At 35.4% G+C, this 27,707-nt stretch overlaps 1 protein-coding gene across 29 annotated transcripts in view; it reads left to right on the top strand.

The window, feature by feature from the left end:
* The window catches only part of VPS13B (vacuolar protein sorting 13 homolog B), an 822,207-nt gene that overhangs the window by 7,079 nt on the left and 787,421 nt on the right, over window positions 1–27,707 (top strand). For all 29 annotated transcript variants that reach the window (XR_013528186.1, XR_013528187.1, XR_013528188.1 and 26 more), the window contains one exon: window positions 10,095–10,238. Coding sequence is in view for 18 of the 29 variants with exons in the window: in XM_017965662.4 (XP_017821151.4) it covers window positions 10,095–10,238 (144 nt within the window). In the remaining 11 variants the exon portion in view is untranslated. The remainder of the gene's footprint in view (window positions 1–10,094; window positions 10,239–27,707) is intronic.

The following is a 27,707-nucleotide window of genomic DNA, read 5'->3' as shown; positions in this document are numbered from 1 at the left end:
TGTGCCACCATGCCTGGCTAATTAAAAATAAATTATTGGCCAGGCACAGTGGCTCAAGCCTGTAATCTCAGCACTTACAGGCCGAGGCGGGTGGATGACAAGGTCAAGAGATTGAGACCATCCTGGTCAACATGGTGAAACCCTGTCTCTACTAAAAATACAAAAAATTAGCTGGGCATGGTGGTGCGTGTACTACTCCTGAATAGTAATCCCAGCTACTAGGGAGGCTAAGGCAGGAGAATTGCCTGAACCCAGGAGGCGGAGGTTGCGGTGAGCTAAGATCGCGCTGTTGCACTCCAGTCTGGGTAACAAGAGCGAAACTCTGTCTTAAAAAAAAAAAAAAATTATTTGTAGAGACAAGGTCTTGCTATGTTGCCAGGCTGTTTTTTTTTTTTCCTGTTGCAGGCATTTGCAGCTATGAATTTCTTTACCTGAATATTTGAACTGGATAAAAATGAAAACACAACATACCAAAATGTATGGGATGTTGTGTTTTCATTTTTATCCAATTCAAATATTTTCTGACTTCTCTTGATATGAATGTATATTTTTGCAGTTGTTGTAATAGCAAGTAAATTTAACTCTTTAGTCCATCTTAAGTTGATTTTTGTATATGGTAAGATTTTGGTATCTAGTGTCATTCTTTTGCATATGGATATCCAGTTTTCCTAGCACCATCGATTGGGGAGACTGTCCTTTCCCTAATCTGTGTTCTTGGTGCATTTGTTAAAAATCTGTTGGCTATTAATATGTAGGTTTATTTTTGGTTTTGCTTTTCTGTTCTCCTGTTCAGTATGTCTCTTCCTATGTAAGTACCATGCTGTTTTGATTACTATAGTTTTGTAATTTATTTTGAAGTCAGAAATTTTGATGCTTGCAGATTTGTTCTTTTGCTTAGAATTGCTTTGGTTATTCAAAGTCTTGTAGCCAAATACGATTTTATGTTTGTTTTTTATGTATCCATAAAGAATAGCATTAGTAATTTAAAAGGAATTGCATTGAATCTGTAGATCTTTTTGGGTCATTTTAACAACAATTTTTCCAATTTATGAACATGAGCTGTCTTTCTAATTTCTTTTTGTTTTCTTCAATTTCTTTCACCAGTGTTCAGTTTTTTTTTTTTGTCAGGATCTTTTGCTTCCTTGGTTAAATTTATTCCTAGGATATTTTATTTTTTGTAGCTGTTGGAAATGGAATTGCTTTCTTAATTTCTTTTTCAGCTAGTTATTGCTATATGGAAATGCTACTAATTTTTATATGTTGATTTTATATCCTGCAACTTTACTGAATTTATCAGTTCTAAGAGTTTTTTGATAGAGTCTTTAAGTATTTCTGCACATGAGAACATGCCATCTGCAAATAAGGACAATTTGGGTTTTTCATTTTCAATTTGGAACCGTGTTTAAAATTTTTTTTTTCCCTTGCGTAGTTACTCTGGCTAAGATTTCAGTACTATGTTGAATAACAGTGGTGAAAATGGGCATTTTGTCTTCTTCCAGTTCTTAGAGGCAAAGCTTTTTGGCCCACTCTTACATTCCTGGGATAAATCCCACTTAATTATGGTGTATACTCTTTTTGCTGTGTTGTTGGATTTGGTTTGCTGTATTTTGTTGAGGATTTTGTATCTGTGTTCATCAGGCGTATTGTCTTGTTTTCTTTTTCTGTTGTTTCCTTGTTTGGTTTTGTTATTAGGGTAATATTGGCCTTGTAGAATGAGTTAGGAAGGATTTTCTGTCCTTCCGTTTTTTGGAATAGTTTGAGAATTGGTGTTCTTTTTAAAAAGTTTAGTAGAATTCGGTAGTGAAGCCATTCAGTCCCAGGCTTTTCTTTGTTGGATGACTTTATTACTGATTCAATCTCATTACTTGTTATTGGACTGTTAAGTTTTCTGTTTCTTCTTGGTTCAACCTTGGTAGCTTATATGTGTCCAGGAATTTATTTGTGTTCTCTAGGTTTACTAATTTGCTGGTGTATACTTGTTCATAATAGTGACTAATGATCCTTTCTTCTTTCTGTGTTTTTTCCTCTTTTTTTCTTATTCTGTGTAATAGTTGCTGATTTTGGTTATCTTTCAAAAAACCAGCTTTTCATTTTGTTGATCTTTTGTACTGTTTGATCACTATTTCATTTATTTGTATTCTGATCCTCATAATATCTTATATCTTTCCTTTTACTAATTTTGTGTTTGTTTTATTCTTGCTTTTCTTTTTCTTTTTTTTTTTTTTTTTTGTTTTTTGAGATGGAGTCTTGCTCTGTCGCCTATGCTGGAGTGCAGTGGTGTGATCTCAGCTCATTGCAACCTCCACCTCTGGGGCTCAAGCAATTCTCCTGCCTCAGCCTCCCTCCCGAGTAGCTGGGATTACAGGCACGTGCCACCATGCCCAGCTAATTTTTGTATTTTTAGTAGAGATGGGGTTTCACCATGTTGGTCAGGCTGGTCTTGAACTCCTGACATTGTGATCTACCTGCCTTGGCCTCCCAAAGTGCTGGGATTACAGGTGTGAGCCACCATGCCCGGCCTCTTGGTTTCTAGGTCCTTGACATGCATTGTTAGGTTGTTTATTTGAAATCTTTTTATTATTATTATTTATTATTATACTTTAAGTTCTGGGGTACATGTGCAGAATGTGCAAGTTTGAACATTGGTATACACGTGCCATGGTGGTTTGCTGCCTCTGGTAACCCATCATCTACATTAGGTATTTCTTCTAATGCTATCCCTCCCCTAGTCCCCCATCCCCTGACAGGCCCTGGTGTATGATGTTCCCTTCCCTGTGTCCATGTGTTCTGATTGTGCAACTCCCACTTGTGGGTGAGAACATGTGGTCTTTGGTTTTCTGTTCTTGTGTTAGTTTGCTGAGAATGATGGTTTTCTGTTTCATCCATGTCTCTGCAAAGGACATGAACTTATCCTTTTTTATGGCTGCAGAGTATTCCATGGTGAGTATGTGCCACATTTTCTTTATCCAGTCTATCATTGATGGACATTTGGGTTGGTTCCAAGTCTTTGTTATTGTGAACAGTGCTACAATAATTTTTTTCCAATGCATTTTAACCTTTTATTACTTCATATAATCCTTTTAATATTCTTGAGAGAGTGTTGGAATTTTAAGAAGAAAGTGGTTGACTGGATCAAGGTCACACACACAAATCAAATAGGAAAATCATAACCCTAATTCTCTTGCTTTTCAGTCATGGTAGTAATTTATAACAAATATGGTTTATATAGAACATGATCCATCCCTCCATTGGTTGTTCAAGAACAGGATGTTTAATTTCCATGTAGTGTGCAATTTCCAAAGTTTTCTTGTTAACTGATTTTTAGTTTTATTCTATTGTGGTTGGAAAATAAAGTTAATATGAATTTGACTTTTAAAAGTTTTTGAGATTGATGGTCCATTTTGGAGATTTTTTTTGTGTGCTAATGGCAAGAATGTATTCTGCAGCTGTTCTGTAAATATCTGTTAGGTCTCTTTGGTCTAAAGTGCAATTGAAATTTGATATTTTTGGCTGATTTTCTGCCAATGATCTGTGCAGTGCTGTGAGTGGGTGTTAAAGTCCCCAACTAGTATTGTAATGGAGTCTGTCTCTCTCTTTAGATCTAATAATTTTTCCTTTATCTGAGTGCTCTAGTAATGAGTGTGTATATATTTATAGTTGTTATAGATGCTTGCCAAATTGACTTCATTATTATTATATAATAACCTTCTTTGTCTCCTTATATAGTTTTTGACTTGAAATAGGTTTTTTCTCATTTAAGGATTACTATTCCTGTTCATTTTTTGTTACTTTTTTATTTCTTTAAGTTTATGTATATGTTTAGAGAAGTGAGTTTCTTATAGGCAGCATATAGTTGGGGATTTTTTTTTTCAAGATGGAGTATTGCTCTGTCACTCAGCCTAGAATGCAGTGATACAATCTCAGCTCACTGCCACCTCCGCCTCCTGGGTTCAAGCAATTCTCCCACCTCAGCCTTCCAAGTAGCTGGGATTACAGGCACCTGTCATCATGCCAGGTAATTTTCCTGTCATTGTACTGACGGGGTTTCACTACATTCGCCAGGCTGGTCTTGAACTCCTGACCTCAGGTGATTGGCCTGCCTTAGCCTCCTAAAGTGTGGGTCTTGTTATTTGTTAATTGTTAATTAACAATTAACACTGTGGGTCTTGTTATTTGTTAATCCATTCATCCAGTTTTAGCTTTTAATTGGGGATTATAGCCTTTAATTTGGGCATTTTATTTGTTCCATTCAAGATTATTGATAGGGGAGGAATTTCTCTTGTCATTTTATTAATTGCTTTTTTTTTTTTAATATATATTCTTCCTTACTCTCCTACTGTTTATCTTTGCAGTTTGGTAGTTTCTGTAGTGATAATTTTTGATTTTTATTTCTCATTCATGAATCTGCTTTACCAGGGAGATTGATACTTCTACATGTTTTCATGATGATAGTTATAGTCTATTCACTTTCAGTTCTAGGGACTCCTTAATCATTTCTTGTACATCCAGTCTAGTGGTGATAAATTACCTCATTTTTTGCTTCTCTGGGAAAGATTTTATTTCTCCTTCATTTCTGAAGGGTAGGTTTACTGGATATGATAATCTTGGCTGACAGTTTGTTTTCTTTCATCATTTTGAATATGCATTCCATTGTCTCTTGGTCTATGTTTCTCCCAAGAAATCTGCTGTTAGTCTTATTGAGATTCTCTTGTATGTTACTTCACACTTTTCCTATTTTTAAAATTCTCTTTATGGTTGAATTTTGACAGTTTCACTATACTGTTCATCTTTTCTCAGTTTGACTATAATGTACCCTGAAAGGATCTTTCTGGATTGAGCCTATTTGGGGAACTTTGAGCTTCCTGGACCTGGATGTTTATATTTCTCCCATGACTTGAGATGTTTTCAGTCATTATTTATTTAAATAGGTTCTATAGGCCTTTTCTGGTCTCTTCTCTTGGACCTCTGAAAATGTATGCTTTTTTTTTAACTTAATAGTATCCCATAGGTCCTGTAGGCTTTCTTCTTCATTCTTCTTTATTCTTTGTTTTTTGGCTAAGTGGGTTACAGCAGGACCTCAAAGTAATGTTTGGCATTGTTTAGTTATAATGTTAAAACGATTCCGGGTCAGGCCCTCTGTCTTTATGGAGTTTGCTTGTTCTTCCCACGTTGGCATGAGTTTTCTCCAGAAACTCTAGTTTCCTTCTGCTTCCCCAAAATGTGAATGTTTGGTTAACTGGTATGTCTAAATTGTCATAGTATGAGTGAGTGAGTGAGTGTGTGTGTGTGTGTGTGTGTGTGTGCACTGTGATGTAATGGTATCCTGTCCAGGACTGGTTTCCACTTTTTACCCTGAGTGGCTGGGATAGGCTTTGGCCACCTGTGACCCTGAACTGAAATAAGCAGGTTGGAAAATGAACAATTGCATGTTACCGTAAAATAAAAATTCACAAAGTATATGATAATCGTATGTGAATAATCACGTTACTATAAAATAATTCATGAAGTATAATATGATCATCACACAAGTGCATAATATATGATGCATTCACAAAGCACATAGTGATCTCACTATATTCATTGTTTTTTAACTGTGTGGCACTAGAAGATACTCCTGTTTTCATTTTGCAAACATTTATTTCATGATTTCATTCACAACCATTGTGACTGCTGTCATTCACCGATTCACCATATATTTGGTAAATATTAATCTTAATAATTATATTAATTTAATAATAATTAAATTTGATACTAATTTAGTAATTTGTTAATCTTTCTTAAATGTACATATAGCCTGCATCTATTTCAATATTTGATATTAAAAGTGGTTTGAGTCTTTACAATATTGGTGATGTTTTCGTGATTACGATAGGCTGTAGGAACTTTTGTTTTTATCAGTTAGCTTACGTAAAATTAGTCTTGTTACATGTTTAATTTAAATCAGTTTCCAAGAACCCACTGATGATGTTAGGTGAAGACTTACTATATTTGAAAAGACTTATGTTCAGGTTCACAAACTCTTCTGCTTGAGCTAGTGTATTGCTAAAGCTTTCAGTTGTATTTTTTTTATTTCATTCATTGACTTTTTCAGTGCCAAGATTTCTGTTTGATTCTTTTCTATGATATATATCTATTTGTTGAATTTCTCATTCAGATTACAAATTGTTTTTCTGATTTTATTGAATTAACTATCTATATTCTTTTGTATTTCACTGAGTTTCCTTAAGAAATTACTGTGAATTCCTTTTCAGACATTTTATAGGTGTGTTTTCCTTGGGGTATGTTTAATTAGAGACTTACTGTGTTCCTTTGGAGGTGTCATGTTTCCTTGACTTTTTATGCTTCTTTTGCCCCTAGCTTGATATCTGGTGGAACAACCACCTCTTCCAATTTTATGAAGTATTTTTCATAGAAAAAAACTTTTTGCTGTAGATTTTACCTGTAGTTTTGGTTGAGTAGGGTGTTTAGGCTTTTTTCTCACTGGGTGTAGTAATGTAATTTCTATATGATTTCTTCAGCCATAATATCAGCATTTTCTGTGAGTGGCCTAGACTGTGGATGTTTGTGGAGGCAGTGGTGTGGCTTTGCTTGGGGTGAGGAATGTCTTTAGTCCCTGAGAAATGGCTGCCATCTCTCAGCTGCCATTTTCTGATTACAGGGTCCAAGGGATGTAGAGATGATACGGATATTGGGTCTCAAGGCAGAATGCACTCTAGCAGTTGCTTCATTCTCCAAATGATACAGTGCTGCAGCAGCTTGTGTCCTGAAGGATTCAGTGGATCAAATGTGAATTCTCTCTCCTGAGCAATCCAGCTTTATGGACCTGGCAGCTCCCTATACTGGACTCAGGGCCTGTGAGGACTGTGGAGTTGCCCTGTAGCTAGGATTGCAAGTATCCACAGTGGTCATGGGAACTGCTAAGGATGTCTTGCTTAACTTTTCTCCTCAATGGGGAGTCCTTTCTGGGTCCAGGATGATCTTGGCCAGGTGTTCTCCTTTCTTCTTTATGCTGACATGTGGAGTTTCTATGCCTTAGATCTTCATCACATCCTGATGAATTCCATTGTTCTCCCATAGACACTCAACTCAGTGTCTTTACTTGTTTTGGTTTTTCTTTGTGGAGGAGATGAGCTTTGGGTACCATTTTGATTGAAGTTTTTAATCTCTTCACCTCTAATTTGTATTCATATGATTGGATTTAAATTTATAATTTTGCTATTTTTTCTGTGTGCCTCATATATTTTTTGTTCCTCTGATACTCTTATAATTTATTTTATAATAAATTTATATATTTTTCATGTTCTATTTTAATTCCTCTATTGATTTTCAAATTACTTTTGAATTATTTTTTTTGTGGTTGCTTGGGGGATTATAATATGCATCTAATTTACTGCAGACTACTTGAGATTATTGATAACTTTATTCCATTAAAATAGAGAAAATTTCCCTACTATTGACTTCATTTTCTTCTGCTTCTTGTGCTTTCATTGTCACATGTATTGTGTCTTTATATGTTGCAAGTCCAACTATACAATTTTATCATTAGTGTTTTGTGCAATTTCCTTTTAAATCAGAACAAGAGAAAAAAAGCATTTATACTGTCATTTAACAGTTACCAACATGATTACCTGTATTGATTGTTTTGTTGGATGTATTTATCATCTGTTGTTGCTTTCTTTCAGCCTAATAAACTTCCACTAATATTCTGCTAGGAATCATTTATCTTATTCTTTAAGGATATTTTAATTTGCTTGCATTATTGAAGGATAATTTTGCTGGATATAAAATTCTTGGAGAAATTAGGTGTTAATCTACTAAAAGTTTCCTGGTAGCTAAAAATTGCTTTTGTCTTTCTGCTCTCAAGATTTTTTTTTTTATCACTGTCTTTCTACATTTTGACTATGATGCATTTGATTTTGAATTCACTGATTATTTGGCCAACTCAGATCTGCTGCTGAGCCCTTTTAGTGAATTTTTAATTTAGTTGATTGTACTGTAAACTCCAAAATTTTCATTTTTTTGGTATTTTCTTTTTATTGACATTTTCTAATGGATGAATCACTGTTGTCATATATTCTTTTATTTGAATATGATTTCCCTTATTTCTTTGAACATATTTGGAATAGATGTTTTGAAATCTTTATGTTTGAAGTCCTGCATTTGATCTCCTTCAGAGATAGTTTCTATTGATTATTTTTTTTTCTGTATAATTTGCATGTGTCATAGTTGTTTGTTGTCAATTGGACATTTTATACAATACATAGCAGCAACTTGGATTCTGATTTCTTCTCCCCCAGAGATGGTTGTTGTCGCAGGTGTATTTGTTCATTGACTTGCCTCGACTAATTTTGTGATGTCTGCTTTGTGTGCCCTGTGATTTCTCTGCTCGTTAAAAAAAATTCCCTGTTTTATTTTTAAGCCCAGCATCCTAGAAATTTCACTGGGTTACTATAACTTAGTCATCAGCCAGTGATTGTTTGGAGATTGTTTAAACTTTTGAGCTAGTAAGGTATTTACTCTTTTGCATGGGATATATACATTTACTGGGTAATACTTTCAAAGTCAGGGAATTATAAGTCTGTTTTTTTTTAAACTTCTATGTTTATGAGGCCTCATGGTTAATAGAAATGAGTAGCTTGCTAGTTACTGCACTGTCTATTGTCTTCTGAGTAAGTACAATCTTGCACATGCATACAACTTTCTAGACTAGCAGTAACATATATGTGAGACCCTGGCAAGACCCTGTTGGGCTATCTCGTTCTCCGTATTTCTCTGTTAATTACAGGCACTAATCAATATATAATCTGTGCTAGTTGAACAATGCTTGAAGAAATTAATGCATTAAAAAAATACTGTAATAATGACAAATATCTAAGAAGTGTGACATTCCATTAGCATAGAGTACTAACAATAGACTTAGTAGCTGACCTGTAAAAAAAAATCCTCTGGTTGAAGAAAGAAATTAGGGCCACACTTTTGTAATAATAATAATAATCAGCACCTTTATAATGATTTCTCTGCGAAGAAGGTAGTATTCTAAGCTCTGTATATACATTAATTGATCTAATATTTAAAATAGAATCTTTTTATACACATTTTACAGATAATGAAACTGAGGCACAGATGCAATAAACTATGTCTTCTGGCTCCAGAGTTATTGGTCTTAATCACTACTTTGCTGTACTGTCTGTATTTAGGTATATTGCTACTATGTCATTAAACCAACTAGATAGGCTAAACCGTGAATAAATAAGCTTAATATTTATATTAACTTTCACAAATAGAGTTAAAATAACTGTAAAAATGTGATGGGAATACAATTTTTTCTTCGTCCTATGTTGATTTGTAAACAGATTGTATCTAGAAGTGAGACAAATGAGCATAAAGCAATTTTGGTGAATTTTTTCATGTCTAACCTTTTATCTAATTACAATGTAAAGCAGTTAGAAAACATTAAAAATTTATGACCAAGTAGTATCCAGTTCAATAAAATTAGGTGAAGTGGAATAGATTTTTTTTTTAGGTTGATTAGTTTTCAGTTTGTGAGGTTATTCTCAAATCTCCAATTGAGCTCCCCTTCCAACTTGACTTAGTTAGAATACTATTCTATTAGTTTAAAACATATTTTGAAGCCATATTTATAGATAGAGGTTTAAAAAATTACATCCTTTCAGTTATCTCAAGTACTGCTACTGTATACTCTTGTCACTGCCATGTATGAGCCTTCATCATTTACTGGGTATTATATATTATTTCCATTCAGCAAGGTGGGAGACAGGCCTAGAGTGCTTAAATAACTTACCAAATGTTAACTTGTACCATAAATTATTGTTATTTATCATTAAGTATGGCCTAGCAAGTTGTTTGTTGCTTCCTTTTGTTAAATAGTAATTCCAAAAATATTTTTGTGTTGGACATTTTATTTATCTTTTAAGAAAGGAATTTGCATATTAGAATGTAAAATATTGAGCACTTAACAGTAATTCCCCAAATAGTCTTGTGTTGGAAATTTTATTTTTTAAGAAAGGAATTTTTATATTATAATAAAGTTATTAAGCACTCACTAACTTTTATGTAATGTTTTCTGTTTTAAGGAACTGAAATTACCATTCACCTTTTTAAGTGGACATATTCATGAATTGAGGATTCATGTACCATGGACAAAACTGGGCTCAGAACCCGTGGTAATTACCATCAACACTATGGAATGCATTTTGAAACTTAAGGATGGAATACAGGTAAGAAATTATTGCACCAAGTTGTTTATGTTAAACAATTTAGTAGTATTCGACATTTCTTTACCTTTTTGAATATGTCAAATGTTACATAAACAAATCTTAGCTTATATACTTAATTATTATATGCCTATTTAAGTGACATGACTATTTGCAAAGGATATTTTTAAAGTTGAATAAAATATGTAAAGGATGTTTTCATACAGATTTTACTTACTTTATCATAGCTTTACCAGGGACCATGCAGATTGCTTATTACTTATATCTACAATGAAAGTGGAATCTAACTGCTAATTGTGTCCAGTTTTTACATTAACATTTTTGAATTTTTGCAAAGGACCTGTATGAATTTTTTCTTTACATAATTTTTCTAAATCTGAAGGGAGTTTTTATAGTTACTTTTTGGGAAGATGAAAATACATTTACACCAAATTTTTAAAATTGTTTCTGAAGCTTAGATATAAAAAGTAATTTTTTTTTTCAAATTTATTTATTCTCAGACCCCTCTTACATTTCTTGCCAGTGTTTTTTTGCATATGTGTAATACTGGTTTTAAAGAGTTTCTACTAAGAGTTTTCTGATCTAGGAAAGCAAAATAGGACCATAGCTTATTGTGAAGATTGTTTCCACTTTCATATTGCAGAAGAGTAGTGTGTCTGTCATTCATTTTTATTAATTTTTCTTTATCACCCATTTAACATTTAACTTTGAGTTTTAAGGAAGATTGGCTATAATCAACTAAACTGATAAGTATTGTTAAAATGACTTCATATGAATGTGTAGGTAAGTTTAACATATTCTAAATCTAACTTTAATCTTAGTGAAGTTAGGGTTATTTATGAACTGTTAAAATTATTTCCTATTTTAAGTGGATACTTTGAGTGTCCTATCAACACATTGGACTCAGATCTTTTTTTTCCATTTATGAAATCTTTGATTCTAAACATGTATTATCCAATTTAACTTAATATAGTTTCTAGATGTTAATAGACCAATGTTACAGCCTTATGAAAATGAAGTTATTTTGTGAACTTTTAATATTTGAGAGATTAATTTAGAAATCTATAGATAGTTACATTTGCTTTACATTTATAGTTGGTAATACTTAAATGGTTCTTATCTTTTCTTGGAATTTTTTTTTTCAAGTCTGGACTTGGTTATACCACCCATGCAGTGTTCCATATTAAAAGAGAAAAAAATTTCCAGACACTAAGTACTTTTTCATTGAGAAGGTGGAAGTTTGAAGGCCAGATGTCCCATAAGAAACACATTTTAACAAAGGCTAATTACAACTAATTATAGAGGCTGCAGAAAAAGATTTGTAACACATGACTTAGTGCAACCTAGAACTAATATTTGATATTGGACCATGCAGATGGCTACTGCAGGAATGATCAGATTTCCTGCTTGCATGGTATTTGAGACTTGAATTTTGTGGTGCGTACAGCAAAAGGTTAAATGTCATGAATGTAAACCATTCTCAAAACAAGTATTTTTTACAGATGTTTAAAATTTTGAGTTAGAGAGGATTTTTGAAAATTGCAGTTGACATTTGGACAACTTATTTAGCAGTGTATACCCTTGGAGAGTAATGGTTGGGTTTATGCTAGTGATTGGAATTAAACATTGTAGATGAAACAGATTTTAAAATAGTTTATTTTTTTCTTTTAAGCTTTGATTAGTATAGTATGTAATTAAGCTGAAAATTATGCACGTACTAGTAAAACTGAGTAAGTTTATATTCAAATTATTTTAAGTTACTACATTGTAGAATCACCATGAAGTAAAGACTTATTTTCTAAATGAAATTGGGAATGGAATGGTAGGTTAAGTGAAGGGGCCTTTTAGAGTTATAGGTACCGCAAGATATGAATCTGTTAAAAAGATTCTATTGTATATAGTAATGTATTAAAGTATGATTAAAAGGCAGGAGTATGAGGCTTAATTCAGATAAGATCATTCCAAAAACAAGGTATTGTTAAATGCCTTGATAAGAAGGCATGTCTTGTTTTTAACGGTCAATTTAATTCTGCCAACATTTGTTGGTTGTCTACTTTGTACTGCACTGAAAAGCATTGCTGAAATATTTATATAATTTCAGTGAAAGACACTTAGAAAAAGAGATTCATAATGATTGTAATTCTAGTGGTCATGGTTTTTATATACTGCCTTAACATATCTTTATAATCAGTTTTACTACAGAGATTTTTAGGATGAGAGGGTGACCAGGTTGTTGTGTTAGATAAAATGAAGTCCATCTTGATGTTTACTCTAAATTTTAAAAAATGTATTGAAACTTCACTCATGAAGTTGTTGTCAATGAGTTCCTATTTACTCTGAGAGACATATCTATGTTAGTCATTCCCCTCACTTTTAAATCTTGTAGAGTTATTACTTATATACCATTTATTCTGCTTTTGATTTCAGATACACAGTTTGATTTATGATACATCATGTCAACCCTAATCTCATAAATATTTGTTAACATAGCTCAAGAGCTAAAACATTACCAGTAACTTCCATTTAACCATGTACTCCTCCCCTTTTTCATATTCTTATTTGTTCAGCCTCTTTAGGCTTCATCTGCAAATTAGGACAAGGCTTGCTACATAGTTAAAAAAAAGTTATATGATTAATGTGCTTTCTTTGATCATTAAATTAAATCTTGCAAAAATTCTTCTACAACTTAAAGAGAGTAATAAATTTGTTTCTAAACTACCTATTATGGTTTTTGTACCACCTGAACATAAACATTAAAAGATCTTTTAATCTAATAAATGCAACTATTTGTAAGGCTGTTTGTAGAAGTAATACTTATTTTTCATAAAAAATTTGAAAAACATCTTTTGAACCTAAATATCTGAGATTATTGTCTAATAGGAGAAATAATTTGTAATTTCACTCTAGATGAAACTTATTTTTATGTATATATTTTTACCACCTTTCTCCTTTTTAGCTTAACTTCTTTTAAAATCATTTTTGCAAGTTTAATTTTCTTTCTTTACTGTCATAACCTTCTAATTGTTGGCATGGTTTTTTAAGATTATAAAAATCTTTTGTTTTGAAAACCTAAGGTGTTTTTATCTTGTATACCTACAGATTTAGCTAGATTTTAAACAAAAAAGCAAAAACATTTGTATATTTGGTATTTTAATTTAGAGTTAGTTTTCTGTTTCCCATAAGCACAGATTCCTTTCTTAAACATTGTAAGTCAGAAACCAAGTAAGTCCCTTTTTGTTTGTTTTGCTTCTGTTTTTGATACTGGGTCTTGCTGTGTTGTCCAGGCTGGTCTCAAACTCCTGGCCTCAAGTGATCCTCCTGCCTTGGGCTCCCAAATTGCTGGAATTACAAGCATAAGCCACTGATTTCCAATATTAATAAGAAAAAAAATTTGGTCCTAACAGCCCATAGAATTTAGGTGACCTGATCAGGAAGTGATATATCATTACTCTTGACTGTGGCATTTTATATCAACTTTTAAAATAATTTCATCTTGTGGTTTATCTTTGTTTTTCTAAAAAGTCTGTGTTAGTGTAATTAGATTTAAATATATGGGGCAGCTGTTATGATTTGAATGCCTAATTGTGATGAAGGGCTTCAGAATTATTTTTTTTCCACTGTAGAGCAGGGAAATAAAGCTTTCTTTGATTGCACACCAGCATCCACCTATGTATCTAGTAGAACTTTTTTGGGATCTAGAGAATTTCTATACTTTTACAGGACAAAGTTTTTTCTTTATTTTGTTTACATTTAGATAGGATTTTTTATTTACTTGATGGCCATTTTATCTGGCCATCAATGTGCTCTGTTTACCATCTGGGATTTGGTGGATGAAGTAATTGTAGAAATTTGACATGTGATCATTGGAATTTTAAATGCTGATTATTACTGAACTAGTACAATTGTGTTGATAGACTATTAAGAATAATCAGTCTCTATTAATTGATTTAAAAAATCAATTAGTTAGAATTTGAGATTAGGAGGCCTGCAAGGGAGATATCACTTCTCTCTTAGCTTGGCTGAAGTCTATGCTTATCATCACTGTCATTGGTGAAGTCATTGCTTGAATGTTATAATAAATGGTCTTCTAATTAGACTGTTACTAGACCATTACTCTTCCATATTCAGAAATCTCTCTTATTTTTTGAAGCTCGTGTGACCTGACTATATAACCTTTTATGGTCCCCTGATAGCCATCATCTGTTGATTTTGTGGTCTTTCCCCCACTGTGACTGCACATTTTGTTACCTGGTTCGCAGACTTTTTTTCCAATTGAAGTTCATCTATCATAGGTCATTTCAGTGTCCATAAGAATTCTTATACAACTCTCTGGCAACACAATTCCTTGATTTTCAACTCTGTCATCTTTATTTCTGTTCTATTTCAGCCAATCCATTTATGGCTACACTGTGGACTTTGCTGTTCCTTGAAGCATTCCCTTTATTGTGGATCCTGACATCTTACTTTAACAGTATTTCTTCACTTCAATCTCTCATTTGCTTTCTTGGCACTTTGCTGTCATTTAAAGTACTTATTTCTCTGCTACATTTTGGGGAAATACCTTTCCGTAGCCATGTTTTCTTTCCTTTATAACCAAATCATTTTTTAAAAAAAGAAGTCAATGTTTGTGTTTTTTAAAATTGAAGTGAAATTCACATAACATACAATCAACCATTATTTATTTATTTTTAGAAATTTTTTATTTCTATAGGTTATTGGGGAACAGGTGGTGTTCAGTTACATGAGTAAGTTCTTTAGTGGTGATTTGTGAGATTTTGGTGCACCATTACATGAGGAGCATACCCTGCACCCAATTTGTGGTCTTTCCTTCATCCCTTTCCCAGCCTTTCCTCCTGAATCCCCAGACTCCATTGTGTCATTCTTAGGCCTTTGCATCCTCAAAGCTTAGCATCCACATATCAGTGAGGACCTATGATATTTGGTTTTTCCATTCCTGAGTTACTTCACTTTGAGTAGTAGTCTCCAGTCTCCTCCAGGTGCCATTAATTGATTCTTTTTTATGACTGAGTAGTATTCCATTTTGTGTGTGTGTGTGTGTGTGTGTGTATGTGCACCTGCGTGCGTATACGACAGTTTCTTTATCTTCTTGTTGATTGACAGGCATTGTGTTCTACATTTTTGTAATTGCAGATTGTTCTGCTATAAATATGTGTGTGCTTTAAACATGCATGTGCAAGTATCTTTTTTGTATAATGACTTCTTTTCCTCTGGGTAGATACCCAGTAGTGGGATTACTGGATCAAATGGTAGTTCTACTTTTAGTTTTTTAAGGAAACTCCACACTATCTTCTCTAGTGGTTATATTAGTTTACATTCCCACCAGAAGTGTAGAAGTGTTCCTTGTTTACTGGAGCCATGCCAACATCTATTATTTTTTCATATTTTCAATATGGCCATTTGGTTTGTTCTTGTTGTCTAGTTCCTCGAGGTGTGACCTTAGATTGTCTGTTTGTGTTCTTTCAGACTTTTTGATGTAGGCATTTAGGGTTATGAACTTTTTTTTTGAGATGGAGTCTTGCTTTATCACCCAGGCTGGAGTGCAGTGGTGTGATACTGGCTCCCTGTACTCTCCTTCTCTGGAGTTCAAGCAGTTCTCATGCCTCACTCTCCCAAGTAGCTGGGACTACAGGTGCCTGCCACCATGTGCAACTAATTTTTGTATTTTTAGTAGAGACATGGTTTCACCATTTTTGCCAGGCTGGTTTTGAACTTCTGACCTCAGTGTATCCACCCACCTCGGCCTCCCAAAGTGCTCAGATTACAGGCATGAACCACTGTGCTCTGCTCTATGAACTTTCCTCTTAGCACTGCCTTTGCTATATCCCAGAGGTTTTGATAGGTTGTGTTACTGTTGTCATTAAGTCCAAAGAAATTTTTAATTCCTATCTTGATTTTATTGTTGACCCAGTGATCACTCAGAAGCAGGTTATTTAATTTCTATGTATTTGCATGGTTTTGGATGTTCCTTTTGGAGTTGATTTCCAGTTTTGTTCCACTGTGGTCTGAGAGAGTCAGTTTTCTTAAATTGACTGAGGATTGTTTTGTGGCCTTGCATGTGGTCTGTGTTGGATACATTTTCATGCACTGATGAATACAATGTATATTCTGTGGTTGTTGGGTAGAATGTTCTGTAAATATCTATTAAGTCCATTTGTTCAAGTGTATGGTTTAAATCCATTGTTTCTTTGTTGACTTTCTGTTGTGATGCCCTGTCTAGTGCTGTCAGTGGAGTATTGAAGTCCACTACTATTATTGTGTTGCTGTCCATTTCATTTCTTAGATCTAGTAGTAATTGTTTTATAAATTTGAGAGCTCTAGGCTAGGCATAGTGGCCCATGCCTGTAATCCTAGCACTTTGGGGGGTTGAGGTGAGTGGATCACTAATGATCAGGAGTTAGAGACCAGCCTGGCCAACAGGGTGAAACCTCATTTTTACTAAAAATACAAAAATTAGCTGGGTGTGGTAGTGGTTGCCTGTAATCCCAACTGCTGAGGCAGGATAGTCATTTGAACCTGGGAGGTGGAGTTTGCATTGAACCGAGAAAGCACCACTGCACTCCAGGTTGGGCCACAGAGTGAAACTCTATCTCAAAAAAAAAAAAAAAAAAAGAAAAGAAAAGAAAAATTGGGAGCTCCAATGTTAGGTGTATATATATTTAGGATTCTTATATTTTCCTGTTGGACAAAGCCTTTTATCATTATATAATATCCCTCTTTGTCTTTTTTAACTGCTGTTGCTTTAAAGTTTATTTTGTCTGATATAAGAATAGCTATTCCAGCTCACTTTTGGTGTCTATTTGCATGGAATGTCTTTTCCACCCCTTTACCTTTAGTTTATGTGAGTCCTTATGTGGTAGGTGAGTCTCTTGAAGGCAGCAGGTAGTTGGTTGGCCAGGCTGGTCTCTAACTCCTGATCATTAGTGATCCACTCACCTCAACCCCCCAAAGTGCTAGGATTACAGGCATGGGCCACTATGCCTAGCCTAGAGCTCTCAAATTTATAAAACAATTACTACTAGATCTAAGAAATGAAATGGACAGAATTCTTACCCATTCTGCAATTTTGTGTCTTTTAAATGGTGCATTAAGGCCGTTTACATTTAACATTAGTATTGAGATTGTGAGGTACCATTCCATTCATCATGCTATTTGTTGCCTATATACCTTGTTTTTTTTTTCAAATTGCATTTTTGTTTTATAGGTCCTGTGAGATTTATGCTTTGAAGAGGTTCTGTCGTGGTATGTTTATAGGATTTGTTTCAAGATTCGGTGCTCCTTTTAGCAGTTCTTGAATTGCTGGCTTGGTTGTGGCAAATTCTCTCAGTATTTGTTTGTCCAAAAAAAGACTATATCTTTTCTTCATTTATGAATCTTAGTTTTGCATGATACAAAAGTCTTGATGATAATTGTTTTGTTTAAGGAGGCTGAAGATAGGGCCCCAGTCCCTTCTAGTTTGTAGGGTTTCTGCTGAGAAATCTGCTGTTAATCCAATAGGTTTTCTTTTTCATAGGTTACCTGGTGCTTTTGCCTCACATCTCTTTTAGATTATTTTCTTTTCTTAACTTTAGATAATTTGATGATAGTATACCTAGGTGATGATGTTTTTGTGATGAATTTCCCAGGTGTTCTTTGAGCTTCTTGTATTCAGATGAATGTCTCTAGCCAGACATCCAAATACAAGAAATTGGACTTCTTTCTCTGGTGCTTCCTCAAGTAGCTTAATAACTGACCTTCTGAATTCTTTTTCAGGTAAATCAGGGATTTCTTTTTGGTTTGGGTCCATTGCTGGTGAGATAGTTTAAATTTTTGGGGGTGTTAAAGTACCTTGTTTTGTCATATATTGGAATTGGTTTTCTGATTCCTTCTCATTTGGGTAGGCTCTGTCAGAGGGAATAATCTAGGGTTCAAGGCTCTTGTTCAGAATCTTGACTTTTTGGGGTTGTTAAAGAACTTCGTTTTGTCATATACTGGAGTTGGTTTTCTGGTTCCTTCTCATTTGGGTAGGCTCTGTCAGAGGGAAAATCTAGGGCTCAAGGCTCTTGTTCAGATTCTTTTGTCCTATGTGATGTTCTTCTGATGTAGTACTCCCCCTTTTCCTAAAGATGTGGCTTCCTGAGAGCTGAGCTATAGTGATTGTTATTTCTTTTCTGGGTCTAGCCACCCCAGTAGGTCTACCAGGCTCCAGGCTGGTACTAGGAGTTGTCTGCACAGAATCCTGTGATGTCAACCTTCTGTGGGTCTCTCAGTTGTGGTACCAGCACCTGTTCCAGTGGACGTGGCAGGGAGTGCAATGGATTCTGTGAAGGTCTTTAGTTTTTGTTGCTTAATGCACTATCTTTGTGTTAGTTGTCCTCCTGCCAGGAGGTGGCACTTTCAAGAGAGCGTCAGGTATGGTAGTATGGGGAGGAACAAGTGGTAGACAGGGCCTTAGAACTCCCAGGAATATAATGACGTTTTTCTTCAGCTACGAAGGTGGATAGGGAAGACCCATTTGATGGGGGCAGGGCTAAGAGTGTCTGAGCTCAGACTTTCCTTGGGTGGGTCTTGCTGTGACTGCTGTCGGGAGTGGGGTGAGGTTCCCAGGTCAATGGAGATACATTCCTAGGAGGATTATGGCTGCCTCTACTGTATCATGCATGTTGTCAGGGAAATGAGGGAAAATTGGCAGTCACAGGCCTCACACAGCTCCTATGCAATCTGAAGGGCTGGTCTCACTCCCATCATGCCTGCCCCCCAACAGCACTGAGTCTGTTTCCAGGCAGTGGTTGATCAACGCAGGACTGATAACTTGTCCCAGGCTGTCAGCTTCCCAGTGTGAAAGCAAATAGGGCCTTTGTGTTTCCCCCACTGTGGAGTCTGTACACCCGATTCATCCCCTCCCCGAGTTCTGGCTGGGAGACTTCTCATTTCTTTGGAATTGTTAAAAGTTCAGCTGGAGGTTTCCTTCTCCCTGTGGCCTTTTCCCATTGCCTCTGGCAGCCCTCTCCAGGGACCCCTGTGAGGCAAGGCAGAATGGCTTGCCAGGGGACCCAGAGAGCTCACAGGATTTTCCTGCTGCTTCCTGTATCCCTGTATTTGGCTTGGGTCTCTAAACTGACTCAGCTCCAGCTGGGTCACTGTCACTGATCTTCTGCATGCTTTTCATCTTGCAAAGGTGCAACTCTGTAACTATTATGTAGTAACTTTCCATTCTCCTCTTCCCTTCAGCCCCTGACAGCCATCTTTCTATTATACTTTCTGTTTTTATGATTTTGACTCTACTTAAGTAAGTGGAATAATATAGTATTTGTCATTTTGTGTCTGGCTTATTTCACTTAGCACAGTATCCTCAAGGTTCATCAATGTAGCATATGACAGGATTTCCTTTTTTTCTAGGGCTGAATAATATTTTAGTGTGTGTATTTACCACATTTTGTTTATCCATTCATTCAGTGATGGACACTTGGGTTGCTTTCATCTTTTGGTTATTGTGGATAATGCTGCAGTGAACATGGGTGTGCAAATATCTCTTTGAGACCCTGCTTTCAGTTCTTTTGCATATATACTCAGAAGTAGAATTGCTGGATCACATAGTAATTCTGTGTTCAGTTTTTTCAGGAATTACCATACTGTTTTCTATGTGGCAATACCATTGTATTCTCACCACCAATGTACAAAGATTTCAGTTTTGCCACATCTTCACCTCTTCACCAACACTTATTTTCTGTTCTTTGAATAGTGTCCATTTTAATAAGTTTGCAGTCTTTGACAGTTTTAAAATTCAGTTGTTTGTCTTTTTGTTTTTGGGCTTAAAAATTTTTTTATTTTTATTTTTTGAGACAGAGTCTCACTCTGTCCCCCAGATTGGAGTTCAGTGGCGCGATATCCAGTCACTGCAACCTCTGCCTCCTCGATGCAAGCGATTCCCCTGCCTCAGCCCCCTGAGTAGCAGGGATTACAGGCGCGTGTCAGCATACCTGGCTAATTTTTGTATGTTCATTAGAGATGGGGTTTAACCATGTTGGTCAGGCTGGTCTTGAACTCCTGACCTCAGATGATCCACCTTCCTCGGCCTCCCAAAGTGCTGGGATTACAGGCATGAGCCACTGCACCCAGTCAAGAGTTCTTTTTATAGTTGAGGTACTAGGTTCTTAGCAGATATATGATTTTCAAATATTTAATCTGTTTTGTACGTTGTCTTGTCATGTTCTTGAGAATGTATTTTGTTGCACAAAGTATTTCATTTGAATAAAGTCCTATTTGCCTATTACTTTTATTGCTAGTGCTTTTGGTGTCATAGCTAAGAGTTCATTGCTTTATCTAAGGTTTTGGAAATTTGCCCCTATGTTTTCTTCCAAGAGTTTTAAAGTTTTAGCTTTCATATTTAGGCTATTGATCCATATTGAATTAAATGTTATATATGGATGATTAATTTTATAAATGATATGTTGTATATGGGTTCAACTTAATTCTATGGCTCTTTGGTGGTCCAAGCACTGTTTGTCGAAGAGACTCTTCTTTGCCCATTGAATGGTCTTGTCATTCTTGTTGAAAATAAACCCCATAGGCCTATGCTGGCCACAGAGTTTATTTCTGGACTCCAGCATTTTATTCCATTTGTTCCTGTGTCTGAACCACAGTATTTTGATTTACGCTTTGTAGTAAATTTTGAAATGAAGAAATGTCCTATTTTGCATTTTCCACCCCTTTTTTTTTTTTTGAGACAAAGTTTTGCTCTTGTTGCCCAGGCTGGAGGGTAATGGCATGATCTTGGCTCACCACAATCTCTGCTTCCTGGGTTCAAGCGATCTCCTGCCTCAGCCTCCCAAGTAGCTGGGATTACAGGCATGCGCTACCATGCCCAGCTAATTTTTTGTATTTTTAGTAGAGACAGGATTTCTCCATGTTGGTCAGGCTGGTCTTGAACTCATGACCTCAGGTGATCTGCCTTCCAAAGCGCAGGGATTACAGGCATGAGCCACTGTGCCTGGCTTTTTAAATTTTTTTTCTTTTTTTGAGACAGGGTCTTACTCTGTTCCACAGCCTGGCATGCAGTGGTGTGATCTCAGCTTCTTGCAACCTCTGCTTTCTGGGCTCAAGCGAGTCTCTATTTGGGACTGTAAGTATGAGCTGTCACATTTGGTTAACTTTTGTATTTTTGGTAGAGACAAGGTTTGGCCTTGTTGCCCAGGCTGGTCTTAGATTTCTGAGCTCAAAGGGATCTGCCTGCCTCAGCCTCCCAAAGTGTTGCAATTATAGGCGTGAGCCACCATGCCTGGCCCTATTTTTTATTTATTTTTCAAAATTGTTTTGGCTCTTTGCAGTTGTATTTGAATTTGAAGATTAGCTTTTTCTGTTTTGCTCAAAGGGCCATTGGAATTATGATAGGGATTGCATCTGTCAGTTGCGTAGTGGTATTACCATCTTAAAAATGTTAAGTGTAGTGATCCATGAACACGGGATGCCTTTCTATTTATTTAAGTAATCTTTAATTGTATTAGCAGTCTGTTACATTTTTCATTGTGTCTTTCAGCTCCTTAGTTAAATTTATTCCTAGGTATATTATTATTTTGGGTGCTATTGTAAGTGGAATTGTTTTCTTAATTTCCATTTTGGATTATTTGTTGCTAGTATACAGATACAGCACCAATTTTGGTGAATTGAACTTTTATTATTTATATATTTATCTGTTTTTGAGATGAGGTCTTGCTTTGTCACCCAAGCTGCAGTACAGTGGTGTGATCATGGCTCACTGCAGCCTTGACCACCTGGGCTCAAGCAATTCTTCCACCTCATCCTCCCTAGTAGCTGGGGCCACAGACACATGCCACAGTGCTTGGCTAATTTTTTTTTTTTTGTAGAGAGAGGGTCTTGGTATTTTGACCAGGCTGATCTTTAACTTCTGGGCTCAAGTGATTGTCCTCCCAAAGTGCTGGGATTACAGGCATGAGCCAACATGCTTAGCTGTGAGATCTCTTTTTTTTTGAGACAGGGTTTTATTCTGTTGCTGTGGTTGGAGTGCAGTGGTGTGATCTCAGTTCACTGGAACCTCCATCTCCCAGGCTGAAGTGATCCTCCCACCTCGGCCTCCCAAGGCTACACCTGTAGCTGGGACTACAGGTGTGTGCCACTGTGCCTGGCTAATTTTTTTGTATGTTTTTGTAGAGACGGGGTTTCACCATTTTGTCCAGTCTGGTCCTGAGCTCAAGCAATCTGCCTGCCTTAGCCTCCCGAAGTGCTGGGATTACAGGTGTGAGCCATCATGCCTGGCCTGTGGGTTGATCTTTTATCCTACACATTTGCCAGATTAGTTTATTAGGTATAATAGTTTTTGGTGGATTCTGTGGGATTTTCTATATATAGAATTATGTCATCTGAAAATAGAGATAGTTTTACTTTTCTCTCTGCAATTGGAGGCCTTTTCTTTCTTGTCGAATTTCTTTGGCTAAGACTTCTAGCACAGTGTTTAATAGCAGTGGTGAAAATGGTCAACCTTGTCTTGTTATTTATCTTCAAGGGAATGCTTTCAGCCTTTAACTATTGAATATAATGTTACGTGTATGTTTTTCATAGATGTTTCCTTCTATTCCTCATCCTCATTCCTCCCATCAGTGGAGGTGGCAGGGGGGTGAAATGGCCTCTGTGAGGGTCCTAAGTTTTGATTGTTCAATGCACTATCTTTGTGCTGGTTGGCTTTAAACATATTTCACAGGCATATCTTTACTATATTGAGTCTTACAATCCATGTACATAGTATGCTTCTCTAATTATTTAGATTCCTTTTTGTTTCTTACATTAGCATTTTGTTTTTTTCAACATGTAGGTTCTATATATGTTTTGTTAGATTTATACCTAACTATTTTGTTTGGAACAGTTTTAATATTAGCATGTTTAATTTTTGATTTCGATTGTTTAATGCTAGGTTATAGAAATACAGTTTATTTTTCTGCATTGATCTTGTGTCCTGTGACCTTGCTTAACTTTTTAATTCTAGGAGTTTTTTGGGTGGATTCCCTTAGATTTCCTCCATAGATAATAATATCATCTATATAGACAATAATGTCAGCCACAAAAAGTATTTTTTTTTTGTTTCCAATCTATATGCCCTTCTACCCTTTTTAAACTTACAAGTTAATATTTATACCTCTTTTCATGGATTCTGCCTCCATGATAAGCACTTTGGCAGAGCTCATTAGTAATATCAAGCTTAAAAAATCCAGTGGATTTTAAAAATCTATTTTTTTGATTCTCATTTACCTTTGCTAGTTAATATTTCTCATCTCTTTCTAAACCTTCACTTTCTTGGCCCCTCTGATTCTTTTCCTGCCTCTTTGGCACCCTGGCTTTGGCTCCTGTTGTTACTTACCTGCTATCTCTCCTACGTTTAAATAGGAGTTTTGTAGGTTTTCATTATTTTAGTCCTGACTCTCCTTGGATAACTTTATTCCCAGTGGATTTAGTTATCATTATATATTTTTTACTCGTAAAATGCTATTTTAGGGTTGTCGTTTCTCCCTGAACTCCACCACTAAGAGCTTAATGGGCCTTCACCTATATTTCCCGTAGAATGTCCCAAACTGAATTCATCTTAAACTTCAAATTATTTCCTTTGTATGTCTTTTCTGTTTCAGTAAACAATCCCACTGTGTACTTTCTATCCAAACCAGAAACCCTGAAGTCATCCTAAACTTTATACATCCCTTATATCAATTATTCATTAGTCTGTTTTCTACTGCTTTCCTATCTCTTGAATATGTCTATTAGCTTTCATTGGTACTTCTAATCATTTTTCACAATGCTTCTAGGCATGATATTCTTAAATGTGGGTCATTTCCTCAAAACTTTTTTCTAGTTCAATGATTTTCCCAGATTATAAACTTTTGTGCAACTCATAAGAAAGAGACTGAATTTTTTTGTAATCCAGTTGTTTTCAAAGTGTGATTGAAGACCTGAAGGTGTTCCCAATCTTTTCTTTTTATATACACAGTTAACACTATTTTTCTAATACTAAGACATGATTCATGATTCACTTTTTTCACCTGATTCATGATTCACTTTTTTCACCCTCATTTTCTCATGAATGTAGTGTGGAATTTTCCAGAGGTTATGTATGACACTGGAGCAGACTGAATGCAGAAGCAAATATGAGAATGTAGCTGTCTTCTATTAAGTCAGATTTAAAAAAATATAAAGTAATGCTCCCTTTTTTCTAATTTTCATCTTTGTTTTAGAAAATGTAGCTATTTTTCATAAAATATGAAAACCCTATACTCTATAATTTATTTTAAATTCATAATTTGATTATAATGAATAAATAATGGATTTATTTAAAAATAAGTTATAAAATACATAAACATATATTAGAATTTTTTTCTTTTGTATTTCTACTATGGTAAATACAAATGGATATAACCCACACATACAAAACATTTTTGTGATTTTCAGTAATTTTTAAGAGAGTAAGAGGTCCTGAGATTAAAATGTATAAGGGCTGCTGGTCTCATATATATTACTACATAATTGAAGTTGAATTATTTTAAACTGGTAAGCAGCTTGACCGGATTTGTAATTTTGGTAGTTGACTGTTTTTCACAGTGGAGGGAAAGGTATTAGAGGAGATAATTTCAGAGAATTAGTTAGATTCCTTTTGCCATATTTTAGAAGATAAGTCATGCAGCCCAGATGGAACTAAGTCACTGGCTCTGGTATTGTAGAGGTGTGATAGGTTGTGAAGGAGGATATAGAGAGGAAGTTCTGGGAAAAGTTTATGGAATTTTACTTTAGGATGATTGGTGTGAATTATGGTGCTATTGATTTAGATTCTTTTCAGACTTGTCTGTCTAGCTCATTGTATACTAACATAATTAGTAATTAGATTTCACTGAAGGATAATACAGAAAGTAGGCGTTATGCATTGTGTGTAAACCCCATACAAAATTACTGTTTTAGTACTTACTTCCCTTCTTTGAAGGAAAAGTTGAACATTTCTTTATTCAACACATGCTTATTGAGGGTTTTGCCCTAATTTTTGTATTTTTGGTAAAGAAGGGTTTTCACCATGTTGGCCAGGCTGGTCTCGAACTACTGAGCTGTTAGCTATTTTCTCACCTTGGCCTCCCAAACTGCTGGGATTATAGGTGTGAGCCATCACGCCCGGCCTCTTTTTGGAGTTTTAAGAAGACTTTGTCAACTGAGACAGTCGGCCCTCTGTACTGCGGATGTGAAACCCCTGTCTGCAGAGGGCTGACTGTAGGGTACTTGAGTATCCACAGGGATCCTGGAAACAATCTCCTGCAGATACTGAGGTATGACTATATATCACATGTGGTTTATAATTTTAATTTATACATGAAGTATTGTTTGTAATCTTAGAATCATTGGATACTAAACTTTTGGTTTTAGGTTTAGCTTCTGTTATTTTAGAGACAAGGTCTTGCTCTGTCACCCAGGCTGGAGTGCAGTGGTGAGATTTTGGCTTACCACAACTTGTGCCTCCCAGGTTCAAGCAATTCTCCTGCCTCAGGCTCCCAAGTAGCTGAGATTACAGGCGTGTGCTACTATGCCCGGCTAATTTTTGTATATATATTTTTTTAGTAGAGACGGGTTTCACCATGTCGGCCAGGCTGGTCTCTAACTGCTGACCTCAGGTGATCCGCCCACTTCAGCCTCCGAAAACTCTGGGTTTATGGGCGTGAGCCACTGTGGCCAAAGTTTAGCTTCATTTTGAGGTGAAATAATTGGGGTCATTTAAGTACATTATTGAAAGGACATAAAAAAACTACAAACTACAAGCAGATAACTTGTAGATGGATGAAAGAGTAGGTAATTTTTTTTCAAACTGTAGTGTGTGCCTTGAGAGTTTGGGAACTCAAGAAATCATGGTTTCTTGAACTTCAACTTGTGTCTAGATCCTAGAAGTAATAGAGGATTCTTTTTAGTTAGCTATTTAGGAGCTATAATATATTATACTTATCTGGTTCTTTAAAAATACATAAGTGGGGCTAGGTGTGGTGGCTCATGCCTATAATTCCAGCACTTTGGGAGGCTGTGGCAGCCAGACCACTTGAGGTCAGGAGTTTGAGACCAGCCTGGCCAACATGAAGAAACCTTGTCTCTACTAAAAATACAAAGGTTAGCTGAGTGTGGTGGCAGGCACCTGCAATCCTAGCCACTCTGGAGTCTGAGGTGGGAGAATCGCTTGAACCCAGGAGGTGGAGGTTGCAGTGAGCCGAGACTGCGTTCCTACACTCCAGCCTGGGTGACAGAGCAAGATATCGTTTCAAAAAAAAAAAAAAACATAAATTGATTTAAGTCATAGAATCTTTTATTATGTCACATATAAGCTTGAAATTTATGGCATATGAAAGCCAAACTTGGCATAAAGTAGATTTTTGGTTCAATAATACATTATTGTTTTTTTTTACTTATTGAGGATGTTTTAGTTCTTGTTTGCCATAACTGAAAGTTTTTAGAATTCTGTATTTGTTTTACAGTTGTGAAGTTTTTTTTTCTTTTTGAGCTGAAAACAGTATATTTTATTTTTATTCTGTCAACTATTTTAAGTAAGAAGAAACATTTAGATCAAGACAAGGAAGGAAGTCTTTAGTTTCATGAAAGCCTTTCTGAGAATGTTATGAGTGAGTGAAAATAAGGCATTGTAACAGAAGTGCCAATATAATTTTAATCATAGTGTTCAATGCTTTTGATACTATAATTTATATCTAAATGCTGCAAACTGAAAGAACCTTAGTTTGAAACTTTGAAGTTGATGGTGGTTGCAGGTTTTCTTTTTCCCTTTAGTTTTATGACATCTCAATATGTTATCTGGCATTAAAGACATAAGGAACACAGATTGCAGCTTCCAGTTTTTGGCATGTTTTTGGTTTCTATTTGGTTCACATACTCTCTGGGTTCCCTTTGAATCCATAAAATCCAACAGTTCTCTGATTTTTGTTTTGATGATTAGATGCTGTTGATTTTCTTTTTTCTTGAACTTGTTCATTTTGCCATGACTAGTTTTTGAAACTTGAGATGCCTAGTGTTTAGAAACTGCACAGAGACTGTAGTCTTTCTATCTGACCTGAGTTTTCTATGGACAGATTATAGTTGGGTCTTACTAGTCTGACAATTTCTGACTATTTCATTGGAGTGTTTACTTTCATTTAGTTTTAAATGCGTTTAGGTTAAGTTTAATGTCTTTATTTTTTCTGGTGCCATCTGATTTTTGTTTCTTTTTTTTTTTCTGCCTTCTTTGGGATTAATTGAGTATATCTTAGCATTCTTTTGTCTCCATTATTAATTAGCTGTACTTCATAAATATTATCCCTTACCTAGAATGCTTATGAGAGTATGCTTCTCTTTAGTCTCCTGTCATCATTTGTGCTAATGTTGTCATAACTCTTACTTCTGTATGTTATATACTTACAATGTACAATAATAATTATTATTGCTTTGAATAATTTTAAGAGATTA

Source organism: Callithrix jacchus, chromosome 16, assembly GCF_049354715.1.
Source record: "Callithrix jacchus isolate 240 chromosome 16, calJac240_pri, whole genome shotgun sequence".
NCBI classification, from domain to species: Eukaryota; Metazoa; Chordata; class Mammalia; order Primates; family Cebidae; genus Callithrix; species Callithrix jacchus.
Note: the sequence above shows the minus strand (reverse complement) of the source record. Positions and strands in the feature narration are given on the sequence as shown.